Raw genomic sequence first — 14872 nt, 5'->3', positions numbered from 1 at the left:
GACAGCACCTACATGCACTTTACTCAGTATAAATGTCGACCTTATATTATCCTGCCTGATCAGAGCATTTACTGTCTGCTCCACATATATGATGCTCACCTAGTCAGATTTCATGTTCTTCTCTACACTATCTCAATACAATAATACCAGGGAGTCTATATCTTTGTACAGTCTCCCTGATAATACACTGCAGGGTTAACAGGTTAATAGTTTGGGAAAAACTAAACAAACCAAAATAAAAGGTTTGAATTATGGGATTGATATATACTTTTTGTCCATAACAAATATTTAAGAACTGCACATGTTAACCAATGCAAGGTATATTTCACAGCAAATCTGCATTTTGTGCCAAGCCGAGTAAGTCAAATACTTGCTGCAAAGCATGTAGCTGGAACTTTTGTGAAACTTATGAAAGTGAAATAACATCAAACACTCACATCGGCAAAAGACCAAAGCTACAAGAACACTATGCTTAATAACAGTGCCCCAAATGTAACAACTATTTCTCTAAATGACTTTACGGATGTACCATGTGAATTGTTTCTATACAAACCTTCTGAAGTAATACAATGGGGCAATACAGTTGGGACTTCTTACTTCAGTGGTTCACCTTGTCAAATAAGACATGTGTCTCTTTGTTACTTGGTTCAATGACCTGATGGCCCAAAATATAATGTATATATGTATAATAATAAATGATCTGTAATAAATCTTTGGGAGAGTCTAAACAGCGTCATGTTTCATTCACTTAAAATCTAATAACCAGACTTTTAAGAGATAGCGTAGAAAAATTCTGAATTATATTTCACTGATTTTTTGCAACCTAGTTATGAAAAAAAACACTTAATAAATGAAGCCTGGGTTTAAAGAAAACCCAAACAAATAACATCATCTTCAGGAAGCAGCTGACAGAGCCCAGTCAAAGGATCGAGCTTCTTAAGAGTTTGTTTCTCAAGACTTACAGAGTACAGTGAGTGCACATTGTATGTGGAATTTATAGGTAGAGACTATCTGAGGAACATCACTAACATTACAGACATATGAACCAAGTTAGTGTAAGTATAAAAGATAATGTTACTTTCACATTGTAATGATAAATAAATCAAGTGCAAGAGTTAACATTCCTGAGTAGAATGGTCAGAAAATCTGAACTGAAGCCAGGTCAATTACTTGTTTGTTTCTACAGATTATCTCAAAAAGAATTTCAAGCTGTAGACTGTTAAATGAAACAAATATTGTCTGGTGTGATTTGAAGCTAATTTATTTTTAAGAACAAAAGTACAGAATTTGTTCAAATAAGCATTTCTTTTCAATCGCGAAACGTAATTTAATGAAACTCTATAACAACTGTGTCTCAAGTGTATAAAACCAGTGCACGTGGGACTTATATTCTAAGAGACTACTACATGTATACCAAATACATATTCAAAAATAAATACTTACTTGATAATTTCCATAAAACATATCAACACGTAGGGACTTTCAATATGCCATGAATATGCCTCATAATAGTATTTTGTTCCATGAGTTGAACTGAAGTTTTTTCATTTAGTTGACATAAAACTTGCTTATTTTCAGCATTTTTAAACAAACGACCAGAGTACTTTAAATAATCACCCTGAACATCAACTGAGCACTACTCAAGACTAGGGCATACTGGACGCATTCAATTCATATACAAGTTTTATTCAAAATGTACACAACATCTAGTTATATGGTCTCTAGGTATGTACAAAATATCATAAAAAGATCTGATGTTCCAAAATATATACTGGAAACACCACCATCTAAATTGTGGAACTACAACATACATTGACATTCAATAGAAAAATCAGGCTGAAAAAGAATTTAAACAATTGTTTTGTCAGACAGGATTCAAAATGAATCTGTTCAGGTCTCTGGCCTTTGAAAATGTGTCACAATTTTCTTTTTTTGTCTGAATGCAGAAACATGTTTGTTTGACAACCAAGAATATTTGTTTCTTTTTGAGCCTCATAAACTGTGTCACAAAATTTAATGGATTAATATTAGTGCTAGGATTAACAGAATAATGTCATTACATCTTGTTTCAAATGAAGCATTATCAAAATAGTGTTTCTGACTGGAATAGACGGCTCGGTTACTATTGTTACTGTGGAATGGCATGTTGAAACTATGGCGGAAAATCTTGTGACTTTAGTTTAATATTTGGTTTATTCTGTGATATCAGAATATATGACAATGTACATGATGAAGATGATGATTATCATGACTGCATGAACACTGATTTTGATGGTATGCCAATATCTCACAAGTTCTCATGCTCTCAAATATTTCCCAAGACTAAAGACTTAAATCAGCCAAACTATTTGCATGACATAGAAGAATTATATAAATGCATTCTTTTGTAACTAATGATGTTAAATAATGTGGCACATGGTTTCGGAGACAAATCATTCTGTAATTATTTAAATCATTCAAGTACATCCTCTAACATTTACTCTAAGCTGGGATATATACTGCTGCTGTATCTGAAGCAGCATCTCATTAGGGATGTCAAGTATTGAATAATAAGTATCACAATATCTCGATTAATTACAAATACTTGAAAGAATTCTTATCTGGATGTGCAATTAATCAACTAATGCCAAATATGAACTAGGCTGATCCATGGAACCTTCTGACTTCTTATTGTCCATCTTTACCATGGCAATCTACACAAATGTAAACTTTTCCTTGGGAGTGAATTGTTAATTTACTATGGTTATTCATGGAATTGAATCGATACGGTATCAACATTAAAAAATGATACACCGATATTGCAAAATATATACAACTCAACATTTGCTTAGCACCAAATAGTCATTGGTGTGGACCTCAGCAAATGTCAAGTGGTATACAACGACATCCCTACATCTCAGCAATGTTACATACATCTTCCCGAGGCAAGAGAGTTAACTGACTATATACGTTCAGTTTCCACCCCTGCCGAACTAGGCAGGTATTATGGAGTTACATTTTGGCTGGACTAACGAGTCTATGCATAGTCCAATCAAAATCACGCAAATAAATCAAAATACGGTGGTGCAGATTTCGGTCAACTGCAGGATTTGCAAAGCATGTGCACCGCCAACTCATTGTCAACAGATATATTCCAAGTCTTTTCATGTTTTTTTATCAAGGTGCTCATGTGATTTGATGCACTTTTACCAGTTTTTCTCACAATATAGGTCTTAATTATCGATCAGATCGTCTTTTTTGTTTGAAACAAATGCAAGTGATACGAGAGGTTGAATCTGATTGGTCCATAGGAGAGGCTTAGAAGGGACATAACTCGTAAAAACAACTGGAGGCGCTACGATCGAGCCCAGGAATTCCAGCCTAGTTTGGCAAGGGTGGAAACTGGACTTTTATAGTCAGTTAACTCTCTTGCCTTGGGAAGATGTGTTACATAATGCTCACACACACACGTATACATCAGCTTGTATGTGATTACCCATCGGATCTTCGCAAAATATAAAAAATGTCATCCCACTTACCCTCATCCTTTAAGAAAACCCTCAACAAGTTACCTGACAAAAAGGATGAAGTTTGCAATATTGATGACACCTCAGCTCTAAGTTGCTTCAAGAACTGAGTTAACAGAAAAGGCATTTACACAAGAACCATCGTGACCCTACCACACATCAGTCCGACAATGAATACCACTCCCACGATTCCTCAGAAAGTCTATCTGGAATCTTCAAAAACATTCATAAATGGGAAAAAAGTGCTCCTCTATTTAACATTGCTGTATTCCTCATCGAAAGTCTACAATTGTCTGTAGGATGGATCAACTCTGTAGACACAATAATCTGACTCAGTGCCACTGACGAAAACACTTCATTGTTGAAACCACCTTAAATATGTTTAATTTGTTAATAGAATATTCGAAACAAAAACAGCATTTCCAAGTATGCTGCCAAGGCACCATCTTTCCATGTGTTAAATGCTATTCAATAAATAAATAATATTATTCTCAAAGAAAAACAAGATCAGAAAATATAAACAAACCATAATTTGCTTACTCGGTGTAAACAGATGTTACTGGGCTCTCCAACATTCTCACAAATCAAACGAATGTGAATCTAACAAATTGCTCCAATCTGAATCACTCACAGAACGCAATAATGTGAATGACAAAAAACGCCATGACTTGAATAACAGACAGAATGCTATTATGGGAATCACACATCATGTAACTCACACCAAACACATGTTTTTGTAATGTGAATCACACCAGATATCAATTTAAATCACACAAAGACACTGTAATGTGAAACACAGTAAACACATTTAAATGTGGATCACAAACAGAGCCCTGCAATGTGAATCACACTAAAAAACATCGAAATGTGAATCACACCTGGAACTCCATCAGTGTGATCAGGAATGTATTGTTAGCAAAGAATTTTATTTTTTGTCATACACTGAAAGGTGGATTCAACAGAAGAAAATATTTGTCAGTTATTAACCAAGGATCAGTATTCCAGAGGAAATGAGGTCAGTTGATTGCCAATGATTCTAGAAACACAGGTGAGAGATTATCTCCACAATGCTGATAGTTCTGTGTGCACACAGGTATAAACAGGATCAACCAAGCCTCAGAGAAATATGCTCGGCTCAGGCATCCACTCACAATCTGTAACAAAAGACAACACAAATAAAAAACCCTGACAAAACAGTCAGAAAGATAGGCAAAAAAAAACAAACATTGGTTCTGACACAGACCTTTAAAACACCAGTCACTAGTTTGACCAATTTTATGTGCATGTAACAGATCGCTGTACCATGTCTACCGGAAACCTGATTAATATTTTTATTGTACGAAGTAGAAATGAAATGTGTGAATGTTGTTTTGTGCAATTAATAGAGGCAGTAAAAAAGCTGTAAGATAAGTTTGACATTTTTGGAGATATCACCTCCCCACCCAAACTAAGTATGTTTTAAATTGTATACTCATTCTGCATTACTCCTTATTGCATCAGACATAGTAATGAACGATAAGTAAAAAAATTAACCTGTAACTAATACTGACAAAAATTGCAACTACTTACTATATATTATAAAGACATTATTCCCGATCTCTGCGAATCCTTGGTCTAGGTTCAGGTAGTGCTGCCATCTGCCGGCCAGTCCTAACATTGCCGATGGGGTTGTGCCGGGCACGGCGGTGATCCATTCCTCGCGCCATGTGACGCGTCTTCTCTTGCCACTCACGGTCAAAGGTTGGGGCTTCCTCTGTAAACATGACATCAAGTGTCCATCAAAAATGTACTACAGTACATAACAGTCACCATCACAAGCATAGAATCCAGGGGTCTTGGGGAATATATGGTTTGTATCTATATGACAAAACTTACCCTTGACATAACTAACCTGGCAGAACTCTCCCCCGAGTGAAAGGCAAACAAAATACACCAGTGGGTGAGTGAACGATGACAAACGAAGCAGTCAGCAATATTCCAGCTACATCCTGGCAAGCTGTAAATATTTAAATCTGGGCCAGGCAAACCACAGACAACAATCCTTGCCTTAAGTGTACCATGACACACATTGAGCCAAGTCAAAGAGTTATTCAGCTTCGACAAACATTGGATACTGTGACTTGGAATCCTCATGGGGAAAAGTCAAAATAAAGAGGAAGGATTGGTTTAGAGTACCCAAATATCAGAGCATAACTACCACCAGACAAAAGCATTGGCTGTTAAAGTTTGTATGCAACCAGCCTTGTTTCGGCTGATGTCCAATGCAAATGTTCCAGTCTGTTCATAATCAAGTCTGGATTAGACAAACCAGTGATTGATAATGTGAGCAATAACTCAGTCTGGCTTCCAGGACATGCAATCAATCAAGAAGCAAAATCCAAGTCTGACCACCAGTTCCATCCAGTTTCCTCTGACAACCAGCCTATTCTAACCCAGATTCCCCTCAGGGATGTAGGTGACCTTGGTTACAAACATTGTGACATCCTACCCTCCTCCAGGTTGATGTACTCTTGGTTTTCATTCTGATCCCCGGTACGCCTGTTCTGTGACCTCTCGATGATGTGGGCGCGGTCATTGATGTGGTGACCAATTGCTATCTTCTCAACTCCTGACTCAGTGTCACGCACTGTGCGGCGAGTTTCCTTCACCTGCAATATCATAACCATCACAGTTTTTCACCTAGCCTTTGACAACCAAGAGTCATCACGAACCAATATTTTTGAGTCACGAGCACAATTTTTCAACAGCTAGATTTCAACATGTTCTTGTCCACAAGATATTAATCACAAATAACATTCTGGCAATTGAAACACATCATCAGGTCATGGAAAATAAAGTTTTTGGATATTGGAAACCTATTCTTGCCCATATAACACCATTACCATTACGAAAGTCCAGCCATCTGTCTCGTGGGGTACAAGTGAACTCCTGTACCCTGCTAGTGACACAGGTACACAGATCAAGTGGGAATAGAATCAGTGCTTGTTAGGTGCACTCACCCCCCCTGGTGCCTGGCGTGTCGATGAAGTGGCCTGGTACACCTGTGGTGCCTGCCCTTGACCATTGTTGCTGAACTGTACATACGATGACTGGGTGAACATGTGGCTGTTGGGAGTGGCTACTGCTGGCTGACCCTGGAACAGGTAACAGTCGTGCAAATACTGAACGGAATAAAAAGGACATTGTCTGGACTGCTCCATGGTCTTAACATAGGTTACATACGTTTGCAAACATCATCCTCCTAATTCAATAGGAACAGTTCTTTGATGCATTCCACTAAAGTCCTATTATTAACACTACAACTATTGTAAATTTCTGAAAAAGTTCATGCAAACATAGTCTGGATAAGGTTCTCTTTCTGTCTCACAATCTCAGTTCATAATAGTCCATACACCATGTACATGAGAAAACATGTTTAATAGCAATTAAACATGTTGGCAATAGACATGATAGATGTGTTGGGGGTAAGAGACAAGGCAATTTGGGAAAAACATGCTATTTTGATCAAATTGGTCAGTGAAATACAAGTCACAAAGCCATAACATAAGTTAATAATATAAACCATGAGTAGGGAAATTTGTATTTTCCAATTTGGAATACTTACTGACATTTGATGCTGAAATGGGGTCTGAATATTCACCCCTGAGCAGGCCTTGATAAAACCCTACATCTTGGTTAAAGACATTGCTAAATAGATCATAAACTTTTGTAAAACTATGAAGCTAAAGGACTTTTCAAGAGAGAACTCTTTATCAACTTGTTATCAAGCCTGCGCATGTGGAAATGGCTGAGTATGTGTTCCACTTACAAATGATCTGTGCATATCATCCATCATTTTACGCATGTTTCGGAACATATCCCCAAATCCAAAGTCAGCAGCTCCAAACATGCCGAAGGGAACCATCTGATTCTCTCTGGTGTTTCTGCGTTGTTGGTGTCTTCGGACATGAGGGTGGACTGGGGCCGCCTCAAGCATGTTGTGATGATGCATTGTGGGGAATGGGTTCATCAACTGTTGCATCTGCTGCATTTGCTGACGGTGGCCACTGTCAACAAAACAATGTTTTATTAGATGGAGGTCCTATGTGTTGTTTGAGTATTGTTTTGTTTGTTATTTATCACCGCACTCAGCAATATTCTAGCGACATGACAGCGGGCTGTACACAATTGAGTTTGGGCTAGACTATCTCTAGTATCAGGTTACTGATATCAGAGTACAACGACATGCTACAAACCAAGTCAGTGAGCCACGATTTGGTTGCCTCTTGCGACCAGCATAGGTTCTAACCCTGATTCCCCACAGGGATGTAGTGCTTGAGACAGAGAAAGGAAGTGAGAGTGAATGTCACATGCCACAGTGAGCAATATTAGTAATTTCCATGATTATCCGAATGAGAACAGTTTACATCCAGGCAGCCTGCAAGTTCATCATTGATTATAAGGGATTACACATCATTATATGTCTGATGGGGAAAGCTGTCAGTTGCATGTGCAGCAAGCCATGTGCTGCTCACTATGAGCTGTACCTAAGACAGCTGTACATCATAACCTTTCATATGATTATGATATGATATGACACATGCAGGAACAATGATATGTTTACATTAACATGCAGGGGTTGAGCATGTTGAATGTTGTGAACGTCATAAGTCGTGAAAGTTTGAATACACCAAATGAAAGTCATTAACCAAGTTAAAACTGACATGGAGGTAATAAGGTTTTAAAACTTAATTCAAGCCCTCCCAATCATGCCAATCATTGACAATGACATATTTTGTTTAACATCACACCAACACGCACCGCAAAACTAATTGCAGCTTATTTTACAAGACAATTCTATACATTACCGATATACAAAATCTCTGCATGTTACAAAATCCCTCGCATTACAATTTACAGGATTGTAAACTGGTATTGTAAATCATGAAGACCAGTTATGGAGTCTGACCACATGATCTGATGATACAACATGTTAATAATTTGATACACAGGGAATTTATTTTAGGTGTTAATGTCATGGTCAGAATGACATAACATTAAAGTTACTCCAGGGATTGTATACAGTCACACATCTCGCCTCCTAGCTACAGCTTAGTAACCCTCCAAACCCTTTACCATGTTGACATGCAGTCAGTAACAGATCATAATAATGGACCAGGAATCTCAAATAAGTTGAGTTGCAATATGGCAATATTCCAGCTATTACACTGTGTTAAGGTGGTATGTAAACAATCAAGTCTGGATAAGGCAAATGAGTAGTTCAAGAATCTACCAGAACTTACAATCTGGCAATATTCCAGCTACGTCGGGGTGGCCTATAAACATTCAATTCTGAACCAGGCAAATCAGTGGTGAATAGTATGTACACAGTGTTCAAAAATTCAACATGTTCAAGTGATGTCAAGGACACTTTGTCATGTTTTTTGTTGTTGTTTGTGTGTGTGTGTGTGTGTGTGTGTGTGTGTGTGTGTGTGTGTGTGTGTGTGTGTGTGTGTGTGTGTGTGTGTGTGTGTGTGTGTGTGTGTGTGTTGGGGGGGGGGGGGGGGGGGGGGGTGGGGGGTCATAGCTCTAATCATGCCAATTTCTTTGTTAAAAGTTGTAGGGAATCCCTTGATTCAAACACCATAGTAGGAAATGTCAGGGACTGCAAGGTTGTAAATCAACACTAGTCCATTAACCCGGGGCTGGTACAAATTCCTGTAGGCTGGTACAAAATTCCAGTTTTAACATTACAAGGGCATTTTATCTTTACTTGGGCTAGTGAAGCTTTTTAGCCGAGTTCTAACCCTGCCGTACAGAAAACCCCTGCTATATTGAAACAACCAGGTGTTAATATCTAGAGTTCTACATGCTGATGTTGATCCTTGCTTTAGTTTGAACATTTGGAAACTTTAAATTGAAAACATGAAAATGATAAATACATGTTAGTTGTTCAGGTCACACTCAGCATTAGTCCAGCCATATCATCAGCCTGTAAACATATCAAGTCAGGACTAGACAATCCAGTGTTTGTTTCATAAGAAAGAGCCTAGATACCAGTGCATAATGTGTATGCCATGAAAATAATATTGGTGAATTGACTGATCTTTCAACATGTAATTTTACGTAAAGCAATGCCAGAAACGTAAATCTACCCATCAGAAAGAAGGAAATGACAGCTTGAGAGAGAAACCCTTACCTAAGCAAGTTCATCAAACAAGACACAACAAGACTCTGTCAATATTTGTACCCGATGATCTCCCATCACAGGACACTCCTTGTTTTACCCAGTCAAGCAGTGTAAGTGCAAGCTAATGCATACATTACCTCTTCAGATCAATGCTGTCTCACTCTGCAACCTTTCTTACACGATCACAACTGTGTCACACTGGCTATTCACGAATGTATGTATACATAATAAGCACAACGTAAGCATAATACTCACATCCTACAATCGTTGAATGTGACACGTGTCTCCTCGTTGAAATATGTTGTTTCTTCACTCAAAAACAGACTGTTCTTTGTGAAAACTGTCGCCACAAAAAACTAGGATGGTCTGTGACATAGAACATACTTCCCATGCTATGCTACATATTTGCCAATATGATTTCATTCAGATTCACCTACGCGTCTTTCAAACAACTGAGCGGTTTGTACCTCTAGCCCCAGGCTGAATATAATCACTGATGCATGTCCACTGTACCATGAAGATATATTGTGTCGAGGTCAAATGGAATGTGTGATCACGTGTGCCTTAAAAGTAGTTAATAATTCATGTCTTGGCACAACAAGAGTCACACTTTTCTATTCACACAGTCGTCGGCCAACCATGCCTAAAATAGCTTCTTTGTGAGTGAGAGTATTGACATGATTGAGACTGTTCCTGGGTTAATGAGAAAATACAGTCTGCAACAAAACAGACCACATACACTCTTGTCTGGTATTCATCAAGATCCTATGATTATGTGCAACAGTATTACTTCCCACTTGCATGTAAACAATAACTTGTTTATTCTGGCTCTGTTGTCTTTGAGTGCGAGGTGTTCGTAGAATGTGAATATTACGTAGTTATCCAACTCATTCCAGAATTCATCACATGATAACATTCAATGACGCAACAAAAACAACAATGACAACTGTTACCATGGTTACCATCAACATTCTATTTTTAGCAATTGTTCACACCATCAGGAGATGAACATGTACAAGAATACAAATACACGGTGGCAAAATGAAAGTGGAAGTGGAATTTCCATTCTCGACTCATATTTGACAAAGAGTCACAAGAGACAAACTTCAGCTATTATCAGATCATATAATCTTATTTCCAGAAAATAAAAATGGGCAGAACATAGCACTAGCAAGTTTTATTTTTGTTTAACTCTGCACTCAGCAATATTCCACCTATCCGAGTTTATTAAACATTGAAGAAAGTGCAGGACCTGGGACATGTAGGGTGTTGACCATGTAGATTTTGATAATAACAGTTATTACCAGAGTGACAGAAATTGGCACCAGTCCTGCAGTGCCAAACTACCCAATTGAAACAACAGGGGGTTATCTGGATAAGGCGCCAATCTGTGCGTTTGTAATTTTATTTGGACGTCATCGCCATGTTTATGGTACAGTTTGTACCGGTAGTTAAATTCCTTTCCATGCAAACAAAAGAAAGAGAAAGTATGGTCCATGTCTAAAATGACACAATCATGCACATAAGCATGATAAGAGCATGACATCATGACTATGTTCATTAGGGGTGACTGTTTGGGCTATTTTCACTAATGCGACTGTACTGCAATAGAAGCCCACACAAATTGCAATCATGGCAAATGGCTTGATAACGATATTAATCAATGTATAAGCCATGAATAAAGTTGGATATTTTCCTCCCTGTCTCAGCTCAAAACAAAGAATAGAAACTTTATTCTGAAGTTGAACACAGGCAGGACTAGAATTTGCATCAATCACTGTCAATTATTTTTTATTTATAACTAATTGAAGCTATCTATTTTAATGCATACCATTGACAAAACTACAGATGTACACCATATGTAAAACAGAGTAGAAATAAAGTTAACGTTCCAATGAATCTTTTTGCAAAATAATCAGGAATATACATGATATAGGAGTATAATCATTCAAATACCTTTTCAAATGTAACCATTATGAAACAAATGGTAATGTATTATATATAATATCCATACTTAAAGTTTACGGACTGTCTGCTTAAGCCATGAGTCTGCAAATTCTGTTTGGTACAGTGAGCTCACTCAATAATAGTTCATGTGATAACACTAAACTGTATTGAAAATTATGCTTAGAGCCATGTTCTGGCAAGTAGACTAGAAAGCTTTGGCACAGACCTCATTCATGAATCACGATGAACATCTACACAAGGCCACAACAATAACACAAACCTAACCACGCTCACACATACAAGCCCAGCCCAAATACCCGTGAGGGGAATCAAACATGGGCCTTTGGCGTGATGAGCAAATGCCACTCAGCTAGCCCACTGTCAATGTATCAGTCATTTTATGGTCTGGATGACAAAAGACTCAACATTCCTACCCAGCTTCAGGTAACTGGGTAGCTTGCTACAACGTCATGCAGGTATAGGAAATGAAAACAAAATTGGCAAGTTGATGCCGAAATGGCAAGCTGGACATAAGGTGAGGAATCAAACAAGCTCAGCTAATCAGACACAAGGACAGCAATCAGACGCAACACAGCTATCAAACAAGCAAGTGAGACAAGAGACTAGCTGTACAACAGCAATGTTTAGTGTACTGTGACGTAAGAAGATAGTCTACATGTGAATAACCAAGACTTCAGTTTATTGAGATAAGAGAGGAACTAAAATGAACAGGTGATCAGGACAGAAATGTGATGAGCACTTGCCAAGATACCAACTATCAGTGGAATGTTTCACTCGGGGGGGGGGGGCGGGGGGGGGGGGGAAGGAGTGTACAGAAGTGTACCAATCAAGTCAAGACCATAGCATATTTTCTCTATATCACTAATTGCATGAATATACTCTTCAACAACTCAAGTTGGCTCAACTCTTGAGAAGCTTACTGTTTGGGGACTGATAATTTAACAGGCAATATAGCGAATGTTATGTTAGACATGTTACAAACAGAATATTTTTCGGTCGCTTTACTCGATATGAAATAGGATTTCTGGAGTGTAAAACATTTAAAATGATTCATAAAAAACAGCAAAATCACTTATAACCTGCACTTTCTAGAATAAAAAAAATCCCAGCTCCTCTTCCGTATGTATGTTGTTTACATGGATGAAATACTGATGCTCCACTATAGGGTTTGTGTACTGGCATATAAAACATTCCAATAAATCGCAAAATGGAGAGCTGTATTGCGTTACATATTGCAATACCTTTAGGGGCCCTACACATATTTGTACTGTGCAAATGGTACTTCTTGATTAAATAATCCAGACTTCAGATCGTGAGATGTATGGGACAGAAAAAAGAGACTATGTATCACGTCTTTAATTTGAAATGTTAATGTAAACAGCATGAAGTGTGTGCTGTTTACATGGTTTAGATAGGAACCCAGTCCATCTAGTGAGTGAGTGAATGTTGTTTTAAGCCACACTCAGCAATGTTCAAGCTATATGAAGGCTGTCTGTAAATAATTGAGTCTAGACCAGACAATCCAGTGATTGATATCATGATTGATCCATGTAAGATAAAATGACATGCATCAACTAAGTCAGCGAGCCTGACCACCCGACCCCGTAGTCACCTATTATGTCAAGCACGGATTGCTAAAGATTTATTCATGGGTCCCAAGTCTATCTAAAGGCCTCTAGAAAGTAGATGTAATTTTATATAATCATAATTCTTCTGTGACCGTATTGGAAAATATCAATACACAAGGGTTGTATTAGGATATGTGTATTGATGATAGTCATATTGCAATTTGTCGGTATAAAAGTTATATTGCAACCCCCAAGCATGCACACTACAGAACATCCTGATATGGAGAGGAAAACCAGATACATGACTGACAAACTTTATTATGTTTCTTTTGATGCAATGTCACAGTACAATTAATGGTGTTGACAGTGTTCTGGTGTTAACAATGGTTGCATGACAAGCTGAACATGTCACCTTGTTTACCAAATTAACCTAACGGGTAAAATTTTGGGTAAATCAGTACAATGCTTGTCAAATTTTATGAAAAATATGGCTACAGCATATGCACATCAAGGCAAATAATCAAATCAATCAAGGTGCGGATCACAAGGCAAAATGAGCATTGATTAATCTGTGATAGTGGTTGTGGTCCCATGGTACATTGTTGGCGAGTTACTACACTTGTAGTAAGAATTAAAATTAACTAAAAGTTTCATGATACATGTAATTTCAAAATATTTTATCATTGATTTCACAACAATTCTTGGAAACGGAAATAATCCTATCAGCATAATATGGACCATGGTGATGAACTTGGATATACACTTTGATTCATATCTGTGGAACAAACGGATTGAATTTATGCTAAAATACAGATTTTGTCCCTTGATAGTCATGTTAACACGGGTGGAAAAACCTGTCATGTTAATCACTACCTTTGTATTGCATCTGTATCCAAATGATTTGATAGCCTAACACACTTTGTTCTTTTGAAATTTTACACTATTATTATTATTATCATTATTTTAAGTACAATACGTAACAATAAATTAAGGAAAATAATTCATACATCTTGCCCAGAACGTTATTGGACAGACAAGTATAATGGGCGTCAAATGATCACACAAGGCTAGTTGGGGCTCGCGATATAACGAGTAGGCCCTCGTCAGCTTGGGTGTATACACCATACACGAGTTCCACTTTTCTGTGGATAGTTGTTACATCAGAAATAAAAATATGTTCGACTTCATTGTCAAATACAGTGTGATGTCCTAATGGTTTATATTAGCTGAACAATGGGTATGTACGTCACAGTAATCTACTAAGGAAAACAACTCGGGAAAATTCTTCGAGATCATGTGCAGGTGGTCGCGATTCCGGACATATCGCTTAGCTTGTGTGGATTTATGGGTCATAATACTTACGCAAAGAATGGATCCTCATCAAAGAATGATCCCCCAAGCATTTCGTCGCCTTTCGAACTGTATGCTCGAACAATTAAGAAGACTATTTCCACCACAAATGTTGCGATATACTTCTGTAGTGACCTTTCGTTAACAATTTTGACAACTGTCATCAAAACATGCGCACAACGTCACAATTTTCAACCAATGAAATGCATCGTTCTGTCAATGAACTGTATTATAAAGGTTTTAGCTATTGGTCAAATTACATCGTACGGAAATGTACATATATGGAAGTTTCCGACACAACATTAACATCG

At 37.7% G+C, this 14872-nt stretch overlaps 1 protein-coding gene across 2 annotated transcripts; it reads right to left on the bottom strand.

Annotated features, from left to right (window-relative positions):
• Positions 1-2401: 2401 nt before the first annotated feature.
• Positions 2402-14741, bottom strand: LOC139471875 (myeloid leukemia factor 2-like). 2 transcript variants are annotated; one of them, XM_071254386.1, is made up of 6 exons: positions 14574-14741; positions 7315-7552; positions 6506-6640; positions 5995-6154; positions 5076-5259; positions 2402-4660 (listed from the first exon to the last, which is right to left on the bottom strand). In XM_071254386.1, exons 1-5 carry the CDS (start codon positions 14723-14725, stop codon positions 5093-5095), a joined length of 852 nt encoding a protein of 283 aa, XP_071110487.1. In that variant the 5' UTR covers positions 14726-14741; the 3' UTR covers positions 2402-4660; positions 5076-5092. The 2 variants fall into 2 exon arrangements, with proteins under 2 accessions (XP_071110487.1, XP_071110488.1); XM_071254387.1 differs by lacking the exon at positions 14574-14741 and adding an exon at positions 9931-10036.
• Between the last annotated feature and the right edge of the window lie 131 nt (positions 14742-14872).

The sequence above is a fragment of the Haliotis cracherodii genome, unplaced genomic scaffold (genome assembly GCF_022045235.1).
Source record: "Haliotis cracherodii isolate W230 unplaced genomic scaffold, xgHalCrac1.p SCAF_23, whole genome shotgun sequence".
In the NCBI taxonomy this organism is placed as follows: domain Eukaryota; kingdom Metazoa; phylum Mollusca; class Gastropoda; order Lepetellida; family Haliotidae; genus Haliotis; species Haliotis cracherodii.
This window is presented reverse-complemented; position numbering and strand designations above follow the sequence as displayed.